Source organism: Panthera tigris, chromosome F2, assembly GCF_018350195.1.
Source record: "Panthera tigris isolate Pti1 chromosome F2, P.tigris_Pti1_mat1.1, whole genome shotgun sequence".
Lineage (NCBI taxonomy): Eukaryota > Metazoa > Chordata > Mammalia > Carnivora > Felidae > Panthera > Panthera tigris.
Window position 1 is genome coordinate 39,513,415 of NC_056676.1, and position 24,419 is coordinate 39,537,833.

The window sequence follows — 24,419 nt, forward strand, 5'->3', positions numbered from 1 at the left end:
ATAGACTCATATTACTGTTTTATTCAATTGGTTAAAATTCATTTCTATCATATGTTTATTTTGATGCTCAAATTGTCCTGGATTTGGCCAGTGGAAGATCCTTTAAGTGACTTATATCTTTTTGACATATTGCCATCATTTTTTAAACACTTGCTATTTTCTGGCACAATAAAATATTCAAGGTTCATCTTATACTTTTGCTGATCCTGCCCTGGAATCTGCCATTTCTGCCATGAGCTCAGTTACCTTTCAGTGAGGAATAGTTCTTAGAAATCAAGATCAGGGGACAGGATATGTTCACTGCTAAGGGGGTGATGCTGTTTCCAAGCTTGTTGGTGCACGGAGCTAGCGAACATATGTATTGGCATGAAGTCAGTGCTTCCAATTTCTAATCAAGTGCCACACAATTCACTATAGTTTCGCCCTTTCCACATTTATATTTGTAACTTTCTCCTCCAATACTGACAAACCTCTCAGCATTATCATCCATGAAATTTGTCACATTTAATTTTTTGTATAATATTCAGTAATAAAAAGTTAATGCCTAAGATTTTTTAACTTGTAGATCATCTAAGAAACAATGGACAAAAGCCCGTTTGAACTAAATCTACCAAGTAACTAACCTGTGCTGATGTAGACCAATTGAGGGTAACACTAATATCGATTAAATAACCCACAGATGCCGATCACATGATTTTGTGCCTTACAGACATGTGCTTCCACTCTGTGGCATGAAAAATGAGACTGCTCTTAAAACTAGACCTATCCCTAAAGGCAGCCATGGGGTCTACTTCTCGTAAGTATATGTCTGCATACAGGAGGAGAAACTGGTGGAATAAAATCAAAGTACTTTGAAGATAAGGGGTAAATGGAATTCTAAACAGACAACTAAAACCAAATGTTTTCAATGTTTTGAAAAGCTACATGCTATGTATACATAAGTACTCATACATAAAAAAGAAATAGATTGCATATATCGAATTGCTAACATTCAAGATCTATATTATGCAATTACATGTATATATATTGATTCATCATTTAATCTAAGATTTGAAAATTATGGATTTTCATGTTTTTTTGTTTACTAAACTTTTTATTTTAATTCCAGTACAATTAACATACAGGGTTATATCAGTTTAGGTATACAACACAGTGATTCAACAATTCTATACATTACTCAGTGCTTATCATTATAAGTGTACTCTTTAAAACCCATCACCTATTTCACCCATGCCCTCACCCACCTCCCCTGTGATAACCATCCGTTTGTTCTCTATAATTAAGAGTCTGATTCTTGGGTTCTCTTTTTTTTTTTTTTTTCGTTTGCTCCCTTGTTTTATTTCTTAAATTCCACATATGAGTGAAAACATAGGTTGTTTATTTCTCTGACTGACTTATTTCACTTACCACTATACTATGTAGTTCCATCCATGTTGTTGAAAATGCAAGATTTCATTCTTTTTTATGGCTGAATAATATTGCATAGTATGTACATGTATATATGTATATGTATATACATACTACATGTTCTTTATCCATTCATCAGTTGATAGACACTTGGGCTGTTCCATAATTTGGCTATTATAAATAATGCTACAATAAAATAGGGGTGCATGTCTCCTTTTGAATTATTGTTTTTGTATTTTTTGGGTAAATACCCAGTAGTAGTGTGATTACTGGATCATAGGATAAGTTCTATTTTTAACTTTTTGAGAAACCTCTACACTGTTTTCCAGAGTGGCTATATCAGTTTGCAGTCTCACCAACAGTGCAAGAAGGTTCCTATTTCTCCACATCCTTGCCAACACTTGTCTCTATGTTTTTTATTTTAGTCATTTTGGCAGTTATAAAATGATATCTCATTGTAGTTTTGATCTGCATTTCCCTGATGATGAGGGATTTGAGCATCTTTTCATGTGTCTGTTGGCCATCTGGATATCTTCTTTGGAGAAATATCTATTCATGTCTTCTGCCCACTTTATCATTGGCTGATGTGTTTTGGGGGTGATGATTGGTATCAGTTCTTTATGTATTTTGATACTAACCCTTTATCAGGTAATGTCATTTGCAAATATCTTCTCCCATTGAATAGGCTGCCTTTTAGTTTTGTGTCAATTACCATTATGGCAATGATCACTTATGCTAATTATTAGTCACTTTAGTGTATATAATATATTTCAAGTAACCAGGTTTTCAAATTCAACAAAAACATCATGTGACAAGTCACTTAAGTCCATCTAGATAGAGCAAAACATATGATTTAACTTATAGGTGGAATCTAAAAAAACAAAACAAATGAACCAAAAACCGGAAAAAAAAGAAACAGATACAGAGAACAAACTGTTGCTTGCAAACAAAAAGGGAGTGGGGGCATGGGCAAAATAGGTGAAGAAGATAAGAGATACAAACTTCTAATTATAAAATAATTAACTCATGGGGAGAAAAAGTACAGCACAGGGAATATAGTCAGTAGCATTATAGTAACAATATATGGTGACAAATAGCACCAATTTATGGTGAGTACTACATGTTGTACAGAATTGCCAAATCACTACATTGTACAAGTAGAACGAATATAACATTGTATGTCAAATATATTTCAGTAATAAAAAGGTTTTTAAAACTTCCAAAATAGCCTCGATTTGTCCTTATCTTTCTCTCTCTCTCTCTCTCTCTGGCTAACCACTTTAGGAAAAGTGAACTGAAAAATAAAATTCTAGTTTGGTACATGGATAGTTTCCAAGAAACACTCAATGTTAATATACCAGACCGGAACATATAAAACTTTAATTGAGCCAAGTCTTTTCAATAAAAGATTGAATGATGAATGATTTTGACAAAGCCATGCTGTCTCCCTTCTTAATGTGGTTCCTACATTTCCTTGAAATTTAAAAAGGTAGTTTACTTGATCATATGTATCAGGTTATAATTATTTTCATGCGTAGGAACAAATGCCAGAAACAAACAAATTAAAGAGGCCCAGTAATAATATTACATACACTTTAAAGATATCTTTTAGAACCAAGGAAAGATATGTTCACTGAGGTAAACTTAATTTGAATATATAAGAGGAAATAGACATCTCAAGGCAACCATCAGAATGCTCTTTATGGTTATTCTGTTTCTAATAGCTTCATAATTCTGTATGACTTATCTAAAAATAGCTTTATTAGTAAATAAGTCAAAAGTATAAAAATAACTACTATACATCCAATTTCATAGAAGTTGCATTAAATGCATTCATTATATTGAAGTCCCATGTGATTATATCATTACCATTTTACTAATATAAGGATTTCTCAGATTGGTAGTTTTCAAACATATTGTGTTATTAAAACTTATATTTATAAACAATGATGCAAATTACTCATTTTTAAAACCACCAAACTATACTACCCAAGAAATATGATAAAAAGTATTGAGTTTAAAAATTGAGAAAATAATGTGTAAAAACGTTAATAGGGAGAAGCGCTGAGTTATTTACTAGCATAATTGTATTATGTAGAAACAAGTAAATAAATAAAAATAGAGAAAAGTACAAAAATACAAAAGTATATTTTTTATGTTTCTCTAATAATGGATTGATAAAGGAAAAAATATCCCAGCTATGAACCAAAACACAAATGAGAAAACCATAAATTCTATTTTGTACCAGATTCTATTTCCCATCACCTATTCCCTAATTCCTATTCTATCAAATGTATAATGTCTTTTATAAGGCATTTCACTTAAGAAGATGTCAAAGTATTGCTTGATAGCTGACATTTTTAAATGTTTCACATTGTTTCACCAAAAAAAAAAAAAAAAAAGAAATAATTAGAGAAAAGCTATCAAGTGAAAATATGGAAAATACAGATTTGAAATAGTTAAAAAGCAATAAAAGACTTTACATTCTATCATGGTTATGAATTACTGAGATTGAAACACTTCAACCTAGAAATTATCAGGTTTCTGTGTACATGAGCATTCATTTTGTGAGAACTGAACATCCAACATTCTTGTGTTATGTGCATATTGCTTTATGTATTATACATCAATGAATAGTTACAAAAAATGCAACTACCATAAAACTTAGAAGAAATTAAAATAGACAAAAGACTGAAAAAAAACTAAAAAGAAAACACTAGAAAAAAAGGAGTAAAGTCCCTCAATTACAAGGGAGGATAAACTAAGAGCAATAAACAATGAAATAGGAAACAAAGACAAAAAAGAGATGAAATGATCAACATAGACAAAAGCTGATCTTTTGAAAAATAACAACATGTAGCAAACTCTTGTCGGTAGCAAACTCTTGTCCTTACAGACAGAACAGGAGAAAAGATACAAAAGTATAAGAAATGTATAAGGGAACCTGGCTACACATTCAGCAGCTATTACTATTACATAACAAGAGGATTCTGTAAAAAACTTCTTGTCAATAAATTTAAAAATTAAGATAAAACATTTCTTAGAAAACAGTTTTTCTAACACCGGTTCAAGAGGCATAAAATTGAACAGCACAAAAGTCATTTAACGGAGTCAATTAGTAATTAAAATCTATCCTTAAAAATAAAAACAAAACAAACAAGACTGGATAGTTTTACAGGTAAGTTCTATCACCCATTCAAGAGACAGATAATCCATATAAATAAGCTACATCAGATACATAAAGTGATAAGCTATTTTGAAAAACAAAAAGGTACAACACTTCTCAACTCATTTAATGAAGCTAATAAACCCTTATAATGACAAGAAGGCAAGGACATTATGAGAATGAGAAATCATAGGCCAAACTCACTTAAAAAGAGAGAGATAAAAATCCCAAATATAGTATTAGAAACCAAATCCAGTATGCATAATCATAATAAAATTTACCACAATAAAGCTTGGCTAATAACAAAAATGGAACAATAGTTTAATATTAGATAATGCATTAATAATATTCTCCATGTTAACTGATTTAAGGTGAAATAAATTGGAAGTCCTCAACAGATACAGGAAAAAAAAAAAAAAAAGTATTCATTACTCATTGATTCTTAAAGAGTGAGAGAAAGAAGAAAAGAAAGCAGGCAGGGAGGAAAGAAAGGAGAAAGAGAGGAAAGAAGGAAATATCAACAGAAAAGAACTTTCTTCCTCTGTTGATGGGTAGCAAACAGGTAAAGAAAAGATTGCCCTTAATAGTGAAAATCATGAACAAGACAAAGATAATCACTATACTCAGAAATCCAGATGATATAATGATATAAGGGGAGTCAGGACATGGGAACTGGAGAGGAAAAAAAAAAGTTATTATTCACAAATAATGTGACTGGGGAAGGGCAGGGAAAAACTATAGGCAAATTATTAGAATCTGTACAAGATTCTTTATAAAAGCTCAGCAAAGTTACAATTTATAAAGTCCATATACAAAAATCATACTTATTATAGCAATCAAACATTTTTAAATATCTATAAATACTATGAATACCTCTAAAACATATGCAAGACCACTTATGGAACTTTTTTTAAGAGAACAGATTATTACAATTAAATAAGAGCAGTAATTAATGAGTATTTTGCTGAGTGCAATGGCAGGATCTAGTAAAATTTAAGATATGTATATACCAGAACCATCAATTCCACTGCTTAGTTATATGAATCAGAGAAACAATGCTATATGTGCACGAAAAAACTAACAAGACTTACTCACTGCCAACATTTTTAATAACAGCAAAAAGAAATTTTTTTAAAGAATCCAAAGCCCTGTAAATATACCACAATTTATTCATCAATGAAATATAATACAGTTAAAATATGTGGGCAGTGATACACGTGTTAACACATTTATGTAACATTTTAAAATATACAAATAAATAGCTGATACCATTTAGGGGAAATATCTATACATAATAAAAATGTTATATATATATATTTCATGTTTCTTAATAATAAACATCAAAACATCAAATTCTTTGGTTATCTGGTGGAAACAAGGAAGATGGATACACCTGAGATCTCTTGCACAGAGATATTTAATTGGATCTGTTAACAGCATATAGTTGGGTCTTGTTTTTTCACCCAGCCTGAAAACATTTGTTTTAAGTGGAGTGTTAAGATCATTTTGTTTAATGGAATTGTGTTTGTGTTTATATCCACTATTATGTAATTTATTTTCTATTTGTCCCATCTGTTCTTTTCCTTGCTCTTCTTTACCTGCTTCTTTGGGATTAATTGAACATATTTTAGTATTCTACTCTATCTTCACTTTTAATCTGTAGTTATTCTTCTTTGTTTTGCAGTTCTGGTGGTAACTCTTGCATTTTTTATGTACATAAACTGCTTATCACTGTCTAGCTTCAAATAATCTTCTACTACATTACATATTGCATACAACAGTAAGTTTCCATTCCCCTTCCCCAGTCCTTTGGGCTATTATTGTCATGCATTACATCTACATGTATAATAAATAAGTCAGAGCCAATATACTGGCCTTAAGCAATCAAGTATATTTTTAAAATTTTTAAAAATGAGAAAAATGTTTTTCATATTTACCGACATATTTACTATTTCCAGTTCTCTTTATTCATTGTATAAATTGATTATTTCATTTTCCTTTTTCCTGAAGAACTTACTTTAACATTTCTTGTAGTGCAAATTTGTGGCAATGAATTGTCTCAGCTGTTTTGTTTTATTTTGTTTTTTGATAAAGAAGTATTTGTTTTGTCTTTCATGCTTGAAGAATATTTTTGCTGGGTATAGAATTCTATTTTCTTTCAATACTTAACAGATGCCACTCCTTAGTCTTCTGGTTGGAACAATATTGAAGAACACTCTTCAAATTTATTTTTTTTTTCTTTACTTCATATGCATCCCCTGCTTTGACTATTTTAGATTTCTTTTATCACTGTTTTCAGCAATTTAATTTTGATGGGCTTTGCTGTCTGTTTTATCCTGGTTAGGGTTCTTTGGACAGTTCAACTAGCCTACCTAGGTTCTATCCTACCCTGATCTTGCAAACAATTACAACAAAATAAATAATAACAAAATCTTTTTCTAAGAAGACCATGTAAGCATTAATCTGAATTCTGCTATAATTGTGTGAAATTTAGACAATTAGCTTTTGTCTACACTAGTAAAGAATACCAATCTGGTTCAATACTCATATTTGAAAAGCAACACATCCACAAGATCAATGCTTCTCAGTATAACTCTAGAACTCAATTAACAGAAGTATGCAAAGGACTGATATTTATTGCTCCTCATGTTAATTATGCTTGAATTATTTCCCCATCCATAAAACAATCTAAATTTTGAAGAGGTTCTAAGAACCAAGACCATCACATTACTTAAAAATTAAACTTCACAAACATTTAATGAGTTCAAACTGTGGCCTAGGTGCATTTACATATGATAAAGAATCTTTAAAGCAGTTGACCAGACGCAATCACTATAAATTTACCTCTGTTAGACCCAATTTATGCACTTGCCCAGATTCACTGACTACGATAGCCTCAATCACTTGTCCAGTGGACAACACCAACCATTACCTTCAGCTCACTTTGGCTTCCTCTAGGTGTGAAGGTGAAAGCACAACTTCCACTACCACATCCACAGTCACAGGAATACCTACCAACTCCAACACCCACAGGAAGCCTGGCTCCTCGCCAATTCCAAGATTACAATGAAGCCTGAGAGCACACAGTGTGAGAGTTTCCCCAACAACAATCTTAAAAGTACAAGGACAGTAGCATACTGTCAAAGGTGAGCTTTGACCAATGAGAAACAAAAGATGGGAAGAGGCTGGCAGAGAAATTTCTTTCTCTTCCTCAGTTCAGCTACAGTTTGCCTTTGAGCAGCATGGGGGTTAGGTGTGCCAAACCATCACAGAGTCAAAAATCCATGGATAGCCTTTAATTCCTCCAAAACTTAACTACTAATAGTCCACTGTGGACTGGAAGCTTTGCCAATAACACAGTCAATTAACACATATTTTGCATGTTATATGTATTATATATTTTTACAATAAAGTAAGCTAGAGAAAATACTATACTGTATTTATTGAAAGAAATCCACATATTTTAAATGCAAAGTTTAAATCTACATTGTTCAAGGGTCAACTGTAATTGGTTCTGTACAGCATGTCTGGAGATTAACCACTTGAATAAACAAAAGTCTACGTTTTCTTATGCGGCTGTGGTCAGCTTAAGTAACCACCTTGCATTTGTCTTTCTTATCTATTGTTTTTCTTTTTTTTTTTTTTTTAACATTTTTCACTTACTCACGTCCCCCTAGTATTGCACCCAAGTTTAACCTGTACCTCAAACTCTGTTGTCTGATGAACCTATATGAAAATTCATTACTAAATTTCTGTCACATCAATTCCTAAATATATTACAGCTTTTTGCAATTAACTGGGATACTCCATGTTTTCTCAAAACAGTTTTGAATGTACAATGGAGACGCAGAGTAACTCTGCCTAGAAATTCATAAGCTGCTTTTTAAAAATATAAATCTCAGTGTGGGGGTTCTTTATGTCTATCCTGTTCTAAGCCCAGATAAGAAACATCTATGAAAATAGTGGCAGAGACATAGGAAGTGGTATGTCAAATGTAAATACAAAAATGTTAAGTGGATACAGCAAGAAAGACCTGATATTAGCTGCAAAAATAATGAAGTGACCTTGGAGCACTTAGTAAATCAAAGTCTGTGTATGGGTGGAATCTGTGAGCATGATGAAATATAACTCTTATGATTATGTTACATTAAATGACAAAAGAGGTTTCACCGATTTAATTAATATCTGTATCAGTTGACTTTAAAATAGGGATATTATCAAAGTGGGACTCGTCTAATAATATGACCACTTTAAATCTTGGTTTAGAGGTCAAAGTCAAAGAAGTCAAAGAGATTCAAGTTAAACGGGATTTGATGCCTGAGAAATTCTCCACCGCTGGATGAAGCCACCTGGCAAGAAATATGAGTCGCCTGAAGGAGGTCAGTCAACTAAGAAGGAAATGAGGACTTCAGTCCTACAACCACAAGAAACTAAATTCGGCCAAAAACCTATATAAGTTTAGAAGCGGATTCTTTCACAAAGCCTTGAACATCTGGTTGGCATTTGGTTTCAAGTTTGCAATACCCTGAGCAGAGAACCCTGTCAGGCTGCACTGGACTTCTGATCTACAAAATAGGGACCTAATAAATGGTTGTTGCTTTAAACCATGAAGTTTATGGTAATTTTTAACGCAGCAATATAAAACTAATTAATATATAGGGGCACCTGGATGGCTCAGTCAGTTAAGTGTCCGACTTCAGCTCACGTCATGATCTTGCTGTTCGTGGGTTCGAGCCCCGCATCTGGCTCTGTGCTGACAGCTCAGAGCCTGAAACCTGCTTCAGATTCTGTGTCTCCCTCTCTCTCTCTGCCCCTCCCCCACTCATGCGCGCTCTCTCTCTCTCTCTCTCTCTCTGTCTCTGTCTCTCAAAATAAACATTAAAAAAAATTAAAACTAATTAATACATACCTGGAAACAGGTCATCTAATATCTAGATTATTTAATCAGTTAAACATAGCTATGCAGGTTACTACTAGTAATTATTTTTAAAGACAAAAGAAAGGTAAATTTTGTTACATTCTCTCCTAAACTATATTCTTATTAGTAAGTTAAAATGTCGCAATATTAACATATATTTTAATGGTTTCTATATTAGAATCAGTTGTTATTCTACTATGGCATTAGTACTCTACAAGTGGTATCTTTCCCACTGGCCAATTTTCAACAGTGTTGATAAAATCCTTCTTCAGGTAAGTTAACATTTACCTCTGAATCAAGTACTCTAGAAGGATATTTCCAAAAGAGACAGATTATTGTCAGCAGTTTGCTATTTGCCCCATGAACAAACAGAATAACATTCACTGATGTTCATAACCAAAGGCCACAAAGCAAATACATAAATGTTTTCTGAATTAAAAAATGCAATTATTTTAATATAGTTTCTAAATATATCTCATTTCATTCTTTTATACATTATTACTTCTATAATTATATGATTAAATATACCTTCTCCTTCAGCCATGTCTTATAATAAAGGAGTTTATTTTATTTCTGCCCCAGCTCTTTGTATCCGAACTCACATGTCATTCAGATATATAAGGTACTGATTGAAAAAACATCTTTTCATCTTTATTCTTTTCAAATAATTTGGAAAACACGTACTTTGGATCTTCTGGTTAAAAAGCAGTAGAAAATGAATATAGGCAACCCCAGTCACATGGTCCTTAAATGCTCATTCATATAGGTATACATTGGGACCATGCATCAATACAAAGAAAACATAGTGACATATGTGATATTTATTGGTATAGTTTCATACTTTCTATGGAATCACTTGCTTTGTTCAAGGTGAGAACACAAGCAATAGAATGCTAGCAGCTTTCACTGTGTTTCATGTCAATTTGTTTCTTAATTTTGCGAGTTGTATTTAAATTTTTACGAAGGCCACCTTAGGAACACTCATGCAAGGAAAGAATGGCATGTGTGCAATGAACTGTCATACTAGCATGAAAAGCATTCCTTATGAAAAAATAGAAAGGATGCACCAACAAAGAATTCCCATATCCTTCACTTAACACTTTTAACTGTATAAAGAATAAAGGAAGAATAAAAGATATGTAATAAACTGAATTCATAAAATCAATTACAGGTACTCATGTTCTATGCGATTAAAAAGGGAGAGTGATGATTTTGTGCACTGAAGATTGAAGTTTAAAGGGCTTACTCAGGAATCAGAAACTCTCTGAAAATAAATTGGTTGCTACTAGTAATGGTTTATTTCAAAGATTTAAGCAATATGTTGGTCTTCATGATGTTAAAATAGTTTAACTGTAAATGCTATAGAGGCAATGAAAATTTTTAAATAAAAGTTTTAGTTTCAATTATTAAAAAGAAAAAATATATAAGTCTGACATAATCATAACTTGTAAAAAATTTCATATTCAAGAAGATAAATAGTGGGTCTTGCTTTAATTTGACAAGGAAGTTGTGTAAGTTATCTCTACATAAATCAATCACATTTATTCACAATAAATCAATATATTTACAACAAAAAGACTCTGAAAAACCGTATATGTGTGGGTGCATATGCTGAACAAACATGTGCAAAGATTTTATGTGTGTACAAGGATAGATATCCATTTAGTGTTATCATGTGCCCAAAGAGATAGCTCCATGTATTAAGTTTAGAGTATAAAATAAAATTAATTATTAAATTGGTTTTAAAAACTTCCTAAAATACGTCCATGGAAATGTCCAGCAGCATTTATATTTAAAAATGGAAGCAAAAACTAGAAAAGATAAAAGAAAAAATATATCTGCTGGCAAATAACATAACTATTTAAAAAAAACACACACCTTAATTTCCCAATGAAAAAGATGTCCTGGGCAGAAAGAAAATGACTAAAATAGCAAAACGGAAAATTAGACAATGGTTTGTTCAATAACATAGACTAACTTAATAAAAATCTACTCTACTTCCTAGAATACTTTGATGATATGAAAATGATGAGTAAATTATTTTTCAAGTGTGATGTATCTAGGAAATAGATCAGTGAAACAAAAAGAGTAATATCATCACAGCATACAAACAGAAAATTCACATATAGAAGGAAAAAATCACAGTTTACATTGCATTCATGTTTAAAATCAAACATCACTTTTTCACATTCTGAAGATTCCCCCCCCCCCCTAAATATGGAAAGAAAAACAAGCCAGGGCTTTAATATAATATTTTTTTCCAACCTGGAACAGCTGCAAAAAACAAATCTTGCTGGAGATAAGCTTGGTTATAAATATCAACATTCCCTTTAAATAAGGGAGTCCAGTTTTCATACCATCTGCCTCTTTCTAAAAGGGAAAAAATATGAAAATCATAAACTAGGACATTCTCTTTCAAATAAGGCATTTAAAAGCGAATGTAGTAAAAAGGCTACGGACAGCTCTGAGCCCCTGCCTTCAAACTTGCCCTGTTTAGCTCAGATCAGAAGATAGGATTTCATGAACATAAACAACTCTTAGTCTATGAATAAAATGCCTAAATCAATTAATAAAGAAAAAAAATGTTCCCAAACTTTTTCATATTATTGGCTATAATCACAATTTCTGATGAGGCCATATCTCTCCTTAATGCATTACATTCCTTACTGTTCATTTTTAAACTACATTTGCTACTTTTGTTACCTCTACTTTTTCCAAAACCTTTTGACAGCCTGTTCCAAAGACTTTCATGTTATCTCTTCCAACACAAAAATCTAGTTACTAACAGAACTGGACTCTTCTTTTAATACAGATTCTATCCTCTGCAAAATCTTTCCAGTGCTTCTCTCAACGAGTTTGGATTTTATCTTAAAACCTTTTTTTTCTTCTTTTGCCCTTAATTATTTTTCATTCTTTGTTAACGACCTTGTGATTGAACATTTTAATTTTTTACTGTACCACATCATTACTACTTCAATAATGAAGTCCATAAACCGTATCCATTATTTAACTCCTTAAAGCATTCATAAGAAAGAATTAATGAAAGATGGCCTACCGAATAGAGCGGTTCAGAGTGGTCTACTAGAGACGTGTACGTACATAAAGGAATATCCTGTATAGCCACGCTAAGATTGCTGGAGAGAAAGGAGAAGAAACCCAAGACCGAGAGAAATGGCATCCTCTCTTTTAACAATATATGTAAATGTTTAGTCAATTCCTAGAATTACAGTGGTAAGGATTCTGAAAAGCTACTGTAACAAAGGCACCTAGGGAGCCCTGGCATAATTCATTCTCCTTCTCATATTTATTCTCTGCCTTCCTCTTTTTCTCATACACACATAAAGGCACACTGATATAGCTGAACAAAAAGAGCAAAATTGAATCTTCAATCATGAGCATTTGCAGTTATTTTAAGGTGCTAAGACTGCACTTAAATGTGTCCTTCATAGGAAAAAATGTCTTAAGTCTTTTTTTTTTTTTTTAATTCACTTACATTCCATTTTAACCATGGACCACCCAGGTCTGTAATTATGCAAAACAAAGTTCTTTTACAAATGACAAGTGACATTTAATTGCTTTCTTGGAATGATGCATCCTCAGTGTGCAAGGAGGGAGGAGGGAAAGATATGTCTTCAAAGTAATGGTCAATAACATTTAATCTCAAATTAATTATTTAAAATAAACAATCATTTTAAATAATCAATATTTCATCCTTTCCATGATTTGACGTAGGCACTACAAAATGATACAAACTATCAGGTTATCAGTATTGCAACAGAAAAGTTATCTTACCTTAGATCTATCAACTACTTAAAAATATTAAAAAAGACTTTTTCATATTAAATCTACCCTACTGTTTATTTTCTGAATTCCCTCCACTAGAACATAGTACCACAAGAACAGGGATATTTGTTTTTATAACTAAAAACCTGTAACGATTAGAAGAATGCGGTACACAGCAGGCACTCAACACATGTTTTTGAGTAAATATTTTTCAAAACACTATTACATTAGCTTAAATCATCCACACTTTATTGTTAGTTACTGTAAACACATAAAAATGCTCTGAGTTTTAAAATATTACTATGCAATCTCTATCTCTTATAGGAATATGAGTGTTAACTTTTCTCTACCTTAACTCATTTCCCTCTGGTTCAATCATTTTTTAGTTGTTTACCAAGCTAAACTCATTTACGATTTTTAAAGTGGACACAGTAAGAATACCTATCCCACATGGCTGTTGTAAGCAGTAAATTAAAGAGCTAAATATATAAAGTACTTAACATGGTGCTTCTCACATAGTAAGTGTTCATGAAATGTTAGTATCATTATGTCATGCTGGTTTAATCAGTTACTTGCTGTTGAGGTACCTCACAGTCCAAATGGTTTTTATAAACAAAAAACAACCTGAACTTGATGACCTCACATTCATTTAAAAAGTCAATGAGCTCCCTTATAGTTAAGGTTCTCAGAGTACAAGAATGGTCTAAGAGTATACTATGCCTGTACTAATTTAATTACATAGAAACTGTACACTTTGTGCCATTACTTGGTCTCCTAACCATCTTCTATTATCAGCTAAGTGGCTCCAACAAAAGTATCTTTGGACAACTTTTAAGATGCCAAATTACATATGCTGTCTTTTTGTCAGAAAATATTGGAAATTCTGGATTAAGAGAGTACCAATTTCATGCTTACGGTATATGCACATAATGAGTACTCAAAAATACTTTCTACAATGGAAGAATTCTAAACAAACAAACAAACAAACAAACAAACAAAAGCTTAAACACTAGTCCTCAGTTTTAAAATTGGTAACTATCTTTAATCTTTGTCAAAAGTTCTAAATTACCCTTCAGTCTAAGAAAAGAATCTTTTCAGGTCAACTTTTCCATCACTTCTTTGTTATTCTCTCCTCAGGAGTTGTACTAAATGTTTACATTTTTCTCCACAACATGCATTGAGCAGCTCAGTATGTTCCTGACAGCAGTAGTTTGATATTAGATAAAACTAGCTCTGCCATCAAGGTCTCAAAACTTTCATTTGCAATAATAAATGTAACATCCCAAACATTTTAACCATGGGTTTAATACACAATGGCAAACAAGAAACATGATTTTAGAATATCCTTTAAATTATAGTACATTCCAAACAACGTCTTCTGAAAACTTCTTTAAAAAATATCACAAATATTCTAATACTTTCTCTACTTCTTTTCAAAAATTAAAATTCACTGTCACATTATAGCACTTTATTTGAAAATCTAGCATAAAAGAATGATCCCATAAAAGCACTGGATAACTACCTCATTAGTTTTAGAAATTTTTATTCCCTCTGTTATGAAGTGATTGGGTCCGTATTATCATGTTAACCAAAATTTGGGGGCTAGAGCTAGATTATATCTCATGAGTCCCTTTAATGGAAGCAGCATATATAAATGTCTTTTAAAGTGTACATTTTTGAATTATTACTGATCTCTAAACAATTTAAAGAAAAAGAAACTGGAAAATTCCCAAAGCAATTTTTACAGTAAAATATATAATCTAATTTGTTATAAGTGCATAACACTTCCAGCAACTTCTCCCCCCCAAGTCAATGGTATGTCCCATCTGACTCAGTAGCCATTACAACCTGCAGGGCTCTCCTGAAGTCTTCTATCCCCCTTCATTTTATTCTACGCATATGAGCTTATGTCCCAAGTCACAAAGAAAATACAGACCACTAGGTAAGAATCACTCACTTGCAAGCTTGCTCTAGCTCACTCACACACCAACATACACATTGATGCACACACCAAACACACATAAATCCACACACACGTGCTAAGGTAAAAACACTGTCAGGTCATCACCTCTACTATAGCCTCAGTGTAAGAAGTGTGTTGTACCAAGGCTCCCCTGGTGCCCTGAAGTCCATCCCCATGTATATACTTTTCCTGCCTTTTTACCTTTTGTTCCCCTCTTTTACCATTTCTTCCATCATTGCCTTCATCAAGCATCTCACCAGTATTACTGCATTAGTATTATTACTGGTCTTGTTGTCTCTGATCTTGCTTCCCTCAAACTATCTCCCACACTGCTTCCAGCATAATCTTTCATAAATTAAGTTTAATCAAGAAAATCCCCTAAAGTATATTATATCATTCAGTGTTTCCCGGTGTCCTTTAGGATGGAGTTCTAATTCCATAGTTTGGTATATTCTAACCCCTGTTCTCCTTCCAAACTCTTTACCTGTCTTTATCCAATACCAACACTTTGAATTGCATACAGTTCCTTGAAATTGTCACACTACATAACAGCTTACTGCCTTTGCCCATGCTCTTCCTTTGTCTGAAAATGCTTTCAGATACTTCTTTACCTGGACATCTTATACTCCTTTAAAACAGTAGAAAGGTATAGCAGTCATTAATTCTACTCACATATCTTCCAAATCTCCTTTCCCTCTGGGTAGAGACAATATTGCACTTCATAGTCCCCCTTTTGAAATTTGTTATGACCAATGTGTCACTGCATAATTAGCCACTCTCTTCCCACTGCTGCATCTGGGTCATGGAAGTACATGAGCTTTCCTACCAACACGTTTTGGATGTGTAGTCTGTGTGAGAAAGAAACATTTGTTGAGTTAAGACACTGTGAATTGGGCTTGTTTGTTCCTACAGCATAACCCAGGCTATTCTGGCTGATACAAAAGGTTACCTTTTCCAGCAAGCCTTCCATGAGCCCAACACAGTCTGATTCAAATGCTGTTTCTCCAAATGCAGACAGTATCGTATTCATACTCTTACCATAACACAACACTGTAGTGAGATGGCTGCTGTAACCATCTATATCCCTTCCAACAGTACTTCTGAGGGCAGGAACTGTGTATTTCATCTCTGTTTTGTCACCAATTAGCATAGTGCTTCGCTCATGGTAAGTGCTTAAAAAATGTTTGCTGAACTAACCGCTCTTTCATTAATTTCACTCATCGAGGACCAAGGACTACTCTAGTTGCTACAGATAGAGCAAACCCAGAGAAAACAAAAACACCTGCCCTCATAGGAACTAATATTCTTGCGAAGGACAATGACAATAAGCAAGACAAATAAGTATAAAATATACAGTTCATTAGATAGTGATAAATACTAAGTAGAAAATATAGAGCAGGGATATTTAGATGGTGACCAGGTAAGATCTCATTTAGAAAACGATCTTTTAATAAAGACCCAAAGGAAAGTGAATGAGTTGGCTATGAAGATATCTAGGGAAGAGCAATTCAGTAGAGAGAACAGTATAAACCCTGAGATGGGAACATGCCTGGTATGTTCAAAAAACAACAAAGGAGCCAGTATGGCTGAGCAAGTGAGTCATTAGAGATGAGATTAGAGCAGTAACAAGGAACCATCTCTTGTAGAGACATATAGGCCAGTTTAAGAGCTTTAGCTTTTATCTTGAGTGAAATAGAGAGTCATTGAAAAGTTCTGAGCAGAGGATGAGGTGGAGGAGGACAGCAGAAGATAAGGTCGGAGATATAACGGGGGCCCACATTCTTTGATTCTATAACATATTTCCTCTTCCCACAAAACAGGCAAAAAGAGGATATACCAATTAATCAAGAAAGATTAAAATTGACATTGAACGACATTTTATGATGATCTTAATCTGTTCATTACTTACTATGCAGGGACACTGATTATGATCCCTACATGATTACCAAAATATAGTAACGTACCAAAGTATCACAGAGTACCAAACATCAAGAGATATCAAATACTTAATGTAGAAAAAAATCCTAATACATAATTAATGATAACAAATGATTCAAAAAATATTTCAGATACAGATTTATAGTTCTATGGATCTTGCTTTATATACTTGGATTTGCCCAAATACCACAAAATAAATATAAGTAAAAACATTCCCCTATTGTAATACTGCCTTCCATAAGAAAGACTACCTTCCAAACTCAAGTTCATTGCCAGAAGCAAACAAACCAAAACAAGGAAAACAAGTGAAAGAAAACAAACCACAAGTCAAAACACCTTTTGCCAAATGTTAGATCAAATAAACACACCTTGTGTTGTGTCCTTGATGCTGCTAAGTCTGAACTCTGGAGAGCTGCCAAGGGGTAAGATGTTTCCAAAGGCAAGATCTTTACTGAAGAAGCCGTGCTTGCATTCCTGGCAAATTCAATTCCAGATACCAATAACAATGTTCTTGGTTGCTTTTTCTTACTGGAATTCAAAGTAGAGTATATGGAAATATTAAACAGATGATCTCCAGTGCCCTAATGCCCACAAAATAAAAACACTGTGGTAGCATTTTCCAAGAAGTGTTTCTTGGTTTGCTAAGTCTGTTATAGATTCAATTGAATTAAGCTTCTCTGGTCAAATATACTCAGAAAAATGTTCCATACTATGCCTCTTTTTCACAAGGCATACCTTCAAAAAAAAAAAAAAAAAAAAAAAGAGGTCCTGAGAAGTTGTGTAATAGGAAAATCTTTTTAAACTTACTTGACCCAGTGTGTCTCAAATATATTTAAAGACCCCCTTTCCACTGTAATAAATAGTAACATTATTTCTACAGACCACACTTTAATGGTTCATTCATTGTATGATGATTATCTGAAAAGTAGTGAGAGATGTGTTCACTATATTTTAGAGGTGAATATGTGTGCAAAGAGACCAATTTTAATTTGTTCTCTGTTATTGCAGTTTGTACAGAGTTGACCTATAAAAATAATTTTTAAAAAATATAAAAATAATTTAATAAAACCATAAATATTAGATGTTACTTTCTAAACTAAATGCCCATTAAAAAGCAACAAAGAAAACAAATAACATGATTTATTCATTTTTGTTCAACAGATATTTACTGAATATCTGTTATGTGCCAGGCACTGAACTCATCTCTAGTTTTAGGTCACAATTGCTCTTATATATATAAGAGTATCAAGTTTAAATGGTTCCAAACCACTCTCTCATAATAATAAAACCAACTCAAAATTTAACCCCAAGTATTTGAGAACACAAGTTTCACTAATTCTAATCATATCATTAAAAATAGCTTTCAATGTTTAGGCTGTTTTAAATAGTGATAATAATCCAGGTCAACATGAAAATATGAAAGCACATTATTTTTTATTTTTATTTTTATTTTAAAAAATGTTAATGTTATTTTTGAGAGAGAGACAGAGAGACAGAGCATGAGAGGGGGAGGGACAGAGAAAGAGGGGAAACAGAATCTGAATCAGGATCCAGACTCTGAGTTGTCAGCACAAAGCCTGACGCAGGGCTCCAACCCACAAACTGTGAGATCATGACCTGAGCCAAAGTTGGACACTTCACCAACTGAGCCACCCAGGCACCCCTGAAAACACAGTGTTTAAAAAAAAATGGTACTGCAAAAGAATAAAACTGAAGTTCTGTTTCATACTATACACAAAAATTAACTCAAATGAATCACAGACCTAGATGCAAATACTGAAATAATAAAATAGAAGAAAAATAATAATATAAGAAATAATAGAAGAAAAAAATAAAATAGAAGAAAACAGAGGAGTAAAACTTCATGACCATGGGTTGGGCAATAGTTTCTTAGATACAACACCAAACATACAAGCAACAACAACAAAAAACAGGTACATCGGACTTCATCAGAATAAATAAAATCTTTTGTGTTCCAAAGTACATAATCAAGAAAGTGAAAAGACAACCAACAGAATGGGAGAAAATATTTGCAAATCATATATCTGACATGGGTCTTATATCCAGACTAATGAAGAACTCTTACGACTCAACAGTAAAAATGCAAATAATCCAATTTTAAAAAGGACAAAGGATTTAAATAGAGATTTCTTCAGAATAGAAACAAATTGCCAATAAGCACATGAAAAGATGCTAAATTTCATTAGTCACTAGAGAAATTCAAATCAAAAGAGCTACAATGAGATACCACTTCACTAGACAGATATTAAGAAGTATTGGTGAGGATATGAACTAGACCTTCACATATTGCTGATGGGAAAGTAAAACGGTCTTGGAAAACAGTTAGGCAGTTCCTCAAAAAATCTTAGAGTAACCATACGATCCAGCAATCCCACTCCTACGTATTTACCCAAGGGAAATGAAAACACACGTCATGTCCATATAAAAACTTATACACGAATGTTCATAGCAGCAATATTCTTATAGTCAAAAAGTGGAAACAATCCATGATGAATAGATAAATAAAACGTAGTATAACCATACAATGGAATATTATTCTACCATAAAAAAGAATGAAATATTACTATGTGTTACCCCATGGTAACTCCATGGTTAGCCCACGGTGAACCTTGAAAACATTATGCTAAGTGAAAGAAGACAGTCACAAAAGTCCAATTAATACATTATTCCTATTGTTCTCCTTATAGTAAGTTTCCAGAATGAGAAAATCTATAGAGACAGAAGACAAATTAACAGTTATATAGGGCGGCTGAAAGTGAGAGCAAAAGAGATGGGGCATGACTGATAACAGGTACAGGGTTTCTTTTTGAGGTTATTTAAACATTTTAAAATTAGATAGTGGTGATGGTTGCACAACTCTGAATATCCAAAAAACTACTGACTTGTACACTTAAGAAATAAATTTAATGGTTCTGAATTATATCTCAATAAAGTTGTTGCTAAAATGAAAAACTATAATAATATATATAGTTCTTATCTAAAATGTTTGGGCCAAAAAATAAAAAGTAAAATTAAAATAAAATAAAATAAAATAAAATAAAATAAAATAAAATAAAATAAAATAAAATAAAATAAAATAAAATAAAAAATACAATAAAATGTTTGGGCCAGTTGTGCCTTGGAGGTTTTCAGATTATAGAAAAGTAATATATCCCATTTACCATAATTACATAACACTCCTGGAGGAAAGTAGGGGCAGCACATTAATATTTCATAGTAAAATCTTATCAATATTAACACTGACTGGAAAAATAAAGATGACATAAATAGTCCCATGTCATTTTAAGTATGGTTTTGCCTCAATTCAATTTATGAAAACTTGGAAAAAAATTTATTTTGCAGAACTTTTGGATTTTGAAAATTTGAATAATGGGTATTGGACACTATTAATGATGATGACAAATATTAGCAACAATAATGATATCAGCAGTTTCCATTTACTGTGCTTTGCACGTCACATGTATTATCAGAAATTCTCGTAACATTTATGTGGGACAAGTACAATTAACCCCCAATGAGAAAACTGAGTTTCCTAATGATTAAGTGAGTTTTCCAAGCATACACAGTTAACAAAGAAAAGGGCACAGATTTGAATGCAATCTATCCGATCACAGAGTACACTCACTTTCCTCTATAAGGAAGAGTATATCCAGATCATCCATCTGAGATATAGATTTCAAATCTATAAAATGGAGAAAAGAACTGTTCTATGTATCACAGAGATTACTGTAAGGATGAAATGAGATTGCTTTTATGAAAATAATGTGTTAAATATAAGGATCTATATAAATGTGGGACAATATTACCTAGAAAACTATTTTTTATTACATATCAAAATCAATGTTTAAAGTGAGATATGGTTTTAATGAAATTCTTTAGAGGCATTCAAAACAAATACGCTTATTTTATTAGAAGAAATGCTAAGCATTAAACATTGCGTTTTAAATATCTAAGAAAAGAAAATCCCAATATGTTCAAGGGATCCATAACTAAACATCTATCATCTCAAGTTTTAATAAAGTTTTTATAAGCCATATATAACACTGGTGCAGTGTGCTGACATAATACATTATATTTGGTCTTAAAGTAGTTCTGTGTAGACAGGAGAAGCCAGACAGATCATTTTTTTTTCCATTATAGGCAACTTCTTAATCTTTTGAAAATTTAAAATTATTTCAGTTTATTTAGCAACCTGCTCACAAAAGTTTCCAGACCACATAAGTTCCTAGGATAATTAGTGGATTGCCTATGTATCCTTCCTCAAGGAAAATTCTGTTATAAATAGGACATATGTGGGTATAGCCCAATGCAACTTTTGTTCCATGACCGTATATTCATAGCATTAAAAAAATTTAGGGAGTGCTGTATTTGAAAAGTTTAAGAACTATCATTGTAAAATACTGATCTGATCATGTTGGCTCTACAGCACAAAAATCTAAAATGGATCCTCACTGCCTATAAGATAAAAATTGCTTTGTGTGGCACATGACAGCCTTCTCGGCCTGGACTACAGTTTTTATTGCCTCAACTCCAGCTACTTTTCTCCAAATTGTGTTCCAGCCACTGAATTTCTTTCATTTCCCAACTATGTGTTCCTATTGACAGCTTAGTAGCTTTACAAATATTGTTCTCTTTGCCTTGTTACCTTAGCCCCAGCCTTATCTACGTTAAATTCACAGGCATCCTTCCAAACCTTGTTTCAAAGCCACTTCCTCTATCTAATTCATCTGTACCTGCCAAACAAATCTTTGCTGATTAACTGATTGATACATACCTCACTTGTTAAATACAGTACATGCTTATCTCTATAAACACATAGATTTTTGGCATACAATAATAAAATGCTACTATTTCTAACAGTACTGCAATATTTAACTGAATGTCTTTGGAAATGAAATTCTAAAATCTTTACGCGAATATGTTTCATTTAAGGCACAGAGGTGAAAAAGAGAAATTTTGGATGATTAAATGTAAAAAATAATAGACTTGTTTTTAACGCCAGTCCATAGAAGACCAAAGAAATGCTGGGGTAAGCAGAACATTGAAGGGCAATTGCTGAGTAAATCTGGGTGCCTTGAAATAAAATGAAAATTCCAATTTTTTAAGTTTACGGTTTACGTCAGGAGTTGCCAGATTTTCCTATAAAGGGCCAAATTGTAAATTTTTAGGCTTTGAAGGTTGAGAAGCAAAATCAAACTATATCTGTCATAGCAATTCCTAGTGCTCTGAGCAGTGCAAAGCAGCACAGCCACACATCTGTCTATCTGTTGCAATTACTCCACACTGCCGTTTTAGTGCCACATACAATATGTAAACAGACGTGTAGGTGTGTTCCGGTAAAACTTTATTTATTAACAAAATTTGAATTTCGTGTTTACATTACAAAACATTATTGCTTTGTTTTGTTTTCCCCCCAACCATTTAAAAATGTAAAAACTATTCTTGGTTCACGGGTCATAGAAAAACAAGCACTGAGCCAGATTTGGGAAACCCATGGATCCTAGTTTGCTGAAGAATGCTTTAGGTATATTTTAGAGTCTATCCATCCTCTTAAATTACCAGGTTTCATCTCTGGCATATATAAATCATAAAATCACAAAATTTTATTTACATCTAGATTGTTGTTGCTGAATTAATTTTTATGTTATAGGTCTTTTCATGCAAGCAATTTTTTACATTCATAGTCAATTTTTAACTAGATTTGACATAATTATTTAGAGCCACATCAATATTCTAGAACTCTAGGATATACTATCAGCTTTTTTTTTAATATGCCATGGCTTTTACATTTATATCACCTTCTAATAAATTGTTGTAGGTCTTAGGTTTTCTCCCCCCACAAAAAAGCAAACAGAGTGGAGTTTAAGGTCCCTAATAACCTTAGGAGTGGTTTTCTGTGCCATTACACAAGAAATACAAACTGCATGGATATTAAAAAAAAGAAAACAGGGGCGCCTGGGTGGCTCAGTCGTTTGAGCATCCGACTTCGGCTCAGGTCATGACCTCACGGTCTGTGGATTCGAGCCCTGCGTCGGGCTCTGTGCTGACAGCTCAGAGCCTGGAGCCTGCTTCAGATTCTGTGTCTCCCTCTCTCTCTGACCCTCCCCTGTTCATGTTCTGTCTCTCTCTGTCTCAAAAATAAATAAACATTAAAAAAAAAATTTTTTTTTAAAAAGAAAACAGAAAACCCTCTTAAGAATATTGCTCTGTTGTCTTCTGCTATTTAATGCTATAGGAAAGGAGTCTGAGACCAGCCTAACTTTTGTTTCCTGATGGTAATATGCTATTTTTCTCTCTTTCTAGATATATGAAGCATTTTTTCTGTATCATTATACTAATTTAAAAAATTTTTGATATTGTGTCTCTTTGAGTTGTCACATCTTATGTAACTCCTTTCTGCACTCATGACTTTTTCAGCTCAAAAAAGTTTTGATTCCTGTTACCTCTTTGCTTATCACTTTTTTTTTTTTTTTCAAATACTGTCTTCTCTTCATTAGGAACAATTGTCAATATTATAATCTCTTCTTCAAAAACCCTAAAGTTTCATAGAGTGGACCTCATTCTTTTTCTTCCACATATCAACTTTCTTTTCAAGAATTCAATATTTACGTTAGGAGGACTTTCAAGTCTATTTTTCATACTGATTAAATTTTCTGCAGTAATATCAATTCTGTTCTTTACTGCCTCAGATATAGATTTTTTAATATGTCATTGTGGTAGGCAGAATAATGCGTCCCTCAAAGATGCCCAGGTCCTGATTCCCTAACCTGTGATTATGTGAATATTACCTGTGAGGATTACATGGCAAAAGGGACTGTATGGATGTGATTAAATGAAGAACCTCAAAAGGGAGAGATTATCGTGGATTATCCAGGTGGGTCTTTAAAAGCAGTTCACTTTTCTTAGCTGTGGTCTGGATGGGATTTGACTACAGAAAAATACAGGGATGTAATGTTGCTGGCTCTGAAGATGAAGGGAGTCATAATCCAAGGAATGTGAGCAGCCACTAGAAGCTGGGAGAGGCAAGGCAACAGATTCCCTCCCAGAGCCTCCAGAAAGGAACGCAGCCTTGCCAAAACCTTGATTTCATCCCAGTGAGACCTATTTCAGACTTCTGAACTGCAGATTAAGATAATGAATTTGAGGTTTTTAAAGTCACTAAATTTGTGGTAGTTTGTTAAAGCTGGAATATAAAACTAATACAGTTCTCATTTTTAGTTTTT

General features: G+C 32.9%; 1 protein-coding gene across 5 annotated transcripts in view; it reads right to left on the bottom strand.

Annotated features, from left to right (window-relative positions):
* Positions 1-24,419, bottom strand: part of TRIQK (triple QxxK/R motif containing) — an 83,244-nt gene that overhangs the window by 53,353 nt on the left and 5,472 nt on the right. For 2 of the 5 annotated variants that reach the window (XM_007082782.3, XM_042972720.1), the window contains exons 1-2: positions 17,544-17,632; positions 15,910-16,085 (exon numbers count right to left, since the gene is read on the bottom strand). The exons of 1 other annotated variant lie outside the window; for it this stretch is intronic. In XM_007082782.3, the coding sequence (XP_007082844.1) occupies positions 15,910-15,960 (51 nt within the window). In that variant the 5' untranslated portion in view covers positions 15,961-16,085; positions 17,544-17,632. Of the gene's footprint in view, positions 1-15,909; positions 16,086-17,543; positions 17,704-24,419 lie in introns of those variants that run through there. 2 more of the 5 variants (XM_007082783.3, XM_042972722.1) reach the window with 2 other exon arrangements.